At 39.4% G+C, this 3,545-nt stretch overlaps 1 protein-coding gene across 1 annotated transcript; it reads left to right on the top strand.

Annotated features, from left to right (window-relative positions):
- Positions 1-769: 769 nt before the first annotated feature.
- On the top strand, positions 770-2,962 carry LOC105132180 (molybdenum cofactor sulfurase-like). The gene has a single exon (XM_011035521.1). It carries the CDS (start codon positions 886-888, stop codon positions 2,803-2,805), a length of 1,920 nt encoding a protein of 639 aa, XP_011033823.1. The 5' UTR covers positions 770-885; the 3' UTR covers positions 2,806-2,962.
- The last annotated feature ends 583 nt before the right edge of the window (positions 2,963-3,545 follow it).

Raw genomic sequence — 3,545 nt, forward strand, 5'->3', positions numbered from 1 at the left:
TTCCAGACTCGGAAGAATTGACTAAGATAGTAAGATGGTCCTCCATAATAACTCTATTGAGAAATGACCATGTGATGGAGGGTCAAAAGGTATGAAAAAGATAATGACCTCCCGAGGGATCTAAAATATCATGTAATAATAAAAGAGGTTTTAGTTTTCTGTGTTTCTCAATTATATTAAAGTCAACGTCCCGCAAGTTGGAACGCCGAGAATCCTTCCAAATAAACTTGAGACCTAGATAGATAATGCCGGCCACTTCAAAAGTTTCCCCTGCCCTCTTCCGCTTGTTTTATATTTCCACGAACTGCAAGATAGACCATTTCAGTGGTCGTGGAATGAAGCTTTTTTATCCTTTCGAAAAGCATCACAACCACTTGATTTATTGGTAGAGTAGGCATAAGATTTAATGAATTCAAGATCAACGGGATAAAGAAAAAGAGCAAGACAAGAGGACTTCGATCCGATATTTGAGGGTTGTGGTTGTTGTTGTTGCAGTAGTAGTAGATAATTTATTTTTTTTAATTTACTCCAGTTGATCAACTTATTTGATACGGCTTACTAAATCACAGAGCAGGCAAAAGGTCCTATATTACAGCTTTCACGCTTTCGAGAAGTCTATAAAATTCCACGCCAGAAGATGGTGTCGAAGACCAAGTTGGGTTTCACGTTGGTAATAAGAAAAAAGAAGGCTTACTTTGAGCATAACGAAAGACAGGATGGACGGCCCCAACGAACAGGAAACCCACCATCTGACGTTTTCAACCTATACAAATAGAAAATGCTCAATGATTTGTTTGATTTGACAAAATCAAATGTGAAGAAAATAGAGGGAGAAAAACACGAACAATAAATCTGGTGTGGACAGAAAAGGAAGGGGAGAAGGAGATGCCTTCACCTTGCACTAGAGAGGCCTCACAAGCCTGCTTTCGTAATTTCTGTCAATTGCCTTCTGAGCCCCAGAGTCCAACATCCATAACCACTGTTTCTGCATCCCGCCATGTTCTTGAACTTGTCATGGGATCATTGATATATCCAAACTCTCAATTCACCAATCACGAGTCCCTCCCTTCATTGCAAGAGTCATTCTCCAATTTCACAAAAGCATTTCCACAGTATTCTCAGACTGATCAGGCTGACAAAATCCGAGAACAAGAATACTACCATCTCTCCCTGTCCAACCGTGTTTGTTTCGATTATATTGGCCACGGCCTCTTCTCATACTCTCAACAACGAAGTCACTCTTGGGAAGCTCCAGTTGCCTCAACATCATCTGCTTCTCCTCCATCACGCCAAAATTCCTCAGGTTTACAACCGCCCTTCTTTGATATTTCCTACAAGGCAGCTAACTTACATTCGCAAATACAATATGGTGGCCAAATGTCAGAATTGGAATACGAGATGCAGAAAAGAATTATGGCATTGATGAATCTCTCCGAAGATGATTACACGATGGTTTTCACTGCCAACCAGTTATCCGCATTCAAACTTGTGGCAGACTCTTATCCATTTCAGTCAAATCAAAATCTTCTTACGGTATATGATTATGAGAATGAGGCAGTGAAAGTAATGATTGAAAGCTCCAAGAACAAAGGGGCACGGGTCATGTCAGCTGAATTCTCATGGCCTAGTTTAAGATTAAAGTCAGGAAAACTGCTGAAGAAGGTAAGGGGTAAGAGGAAGAAAAAGAGGGGACTATTTGTTTTCCCACTTCAATCAAGGATGACAGGGGCTAGGTATTCATACCTCTGGATGACCATGGCTCAGGAAAATGGATGGCATGTCTTACTTGATGCTTGTGGCTTAGGACCAAAAGATATGGAGACCCTGGGCCTGTCCCTCTTTAAGCCAGATCTCCTGGTCTGCTCTTTTTTCAAGGTTTTTGGTGAAAACCCATCTGGTTTTTGCTGTCTATTTGTGAAGAAATCAAGTTCTTCAATTTTAAAGGATTCCACTGGTACATGTATAGTGAGGCTTGTCCCAGCTAGGAGACCTTCTCAAATTTCAGAAGAGTTGGCAAATGACGACGCAGAAACTGAAGAAAGAACTAAACAAGAGATACATGTTGATGACAATTTGCAGGGCTCCCCCTCAGGTCCTATTTTCAGGCAGCAGTTAAGTGAAGTAACTTATGACCCGCAAGAAACCAAAGAGATTTCAGTAAAACATGAAGCACCAGAAATTGAGGAATCAGTGGCATCATTTGAATCCTCCAAATCCCAAATCATTGCTGGGTGTGGAAGTGGGCATTCATATCTTGAATGTAGAGGCTTGGATCATGCAGACTCGTTGGGCCTGATACTAATCAGTGCCAGAGCAAGGTACCTCATCAACTGGTTGATAAATGCATTAATGAGTCTTCAACATCCACATTCAGAAAATAGGAATCCCCTAGTCAGAATCTACGGACCGAAGGTTAAATTTGATCGAGGACCAGCAGTGGCATTCAACGTATTTGATTGGAAAGGAGAAAAGATAGACCCTTCAATTGTACAGAAGCTTGCTGATCGGAACAATATTTCTTTAAGCAAAGGATTTTTGTTCAACATTTGGTTCCCAGATGAGTATGAACATGAGAGGGAACAGATAATAGAGACAAGGACAAGTGAAGGAGGAAAAGTCTTAAACGGGACGAGAGAGAAACTTCATTCAGGAATCTCTGTTGTCACAGCTTCCCTCGGCTTCTTGACAAACTTTGAGGACATTCACAGGCTCTGGGCATTTGTTTCACGTTTCTTGGATGCAGACTTTGTGGAGAAAGAGAGATGGAGATACACAGCTCTAAATCAGATGACGATAGAAGTTTAGCTTATACTTATTCTTTTGTTCTTTCGTGCTATAACATTTGAACCTCTCAATGTAATGAACACATCATTATATTGCTTTAATATCATGATACAGAATCAAGCATACCTCAACTGTCGAGGTAAGTGAGCAGCCTTCGTTTCATTCAAATTCCGGTGAAATTGGATCACTTAAAGTGGTCTCAAAGGTAATGAAATACAAAAACAAAGAAACTGTCAGGCAAAATAAAATAAAATAAATGGAACTTCAAATGAAATGAAAAAACTCGATATTATTAAACTAAAACCATTGAAATAAAAAGCACCTTGGCACCCTGCACCACACTAGGTTTAAAATAAAATAAAAGACATACTGCTAAATGTATTGGTATGCCACAGAAAAGGGAAACAATTAGTAGCCTAGAGAGAAATAGAGGGATGATAAGCAGCATATGCTTTTCTGACTAAAGAGAAGCATTCGTATTCAATCCATTTTGGCTCAGCAGCTGCTTAGACTACTCTAGTCACTACTGTGTTAGGTTATCTCTTAATCTACTTTGCCTACACTATATTTCCCTAAAAAATCCTAAACTGAGTTAAGCATTAGAAAATTATTTTACAGGTAACACCCATCATCTAGTTTGTTATTAACCATGAAGAAAGTTGTCTAGTAAAATTTTCAGTTTATCAATGACGCTGTCTGTGAAGAATTCTAAATAAAAGCCTTAGCTATTTCCTGTCATAATCTTCACAGAATTCTGAATA

Source organism: Populus euphratica, unplaced genomic scaffold (assembly GCF_000495115.2).
Source record: "Populus euphratica unplaced genomic scaffold, PopEup_1.0 scaffold39.1, whole genome shotgun sequence".
Lineage (NCBI taxonomy): Eukaryota > Viridiplantae > Streptophyta > Magnoliopsida > Malpighiales > Salicaceae > Populus > Populus euphratica.

Bases quoted from the DNA above. Each gene is read 5' to 3' on its own strand.
- LOC105132180 (XM_011035521.1), top strand. From the start codon at position 886: ATGCCTTCACCTTGCACTAGAGAGGCCTCACAAGCCTGCTTTCGTAAT.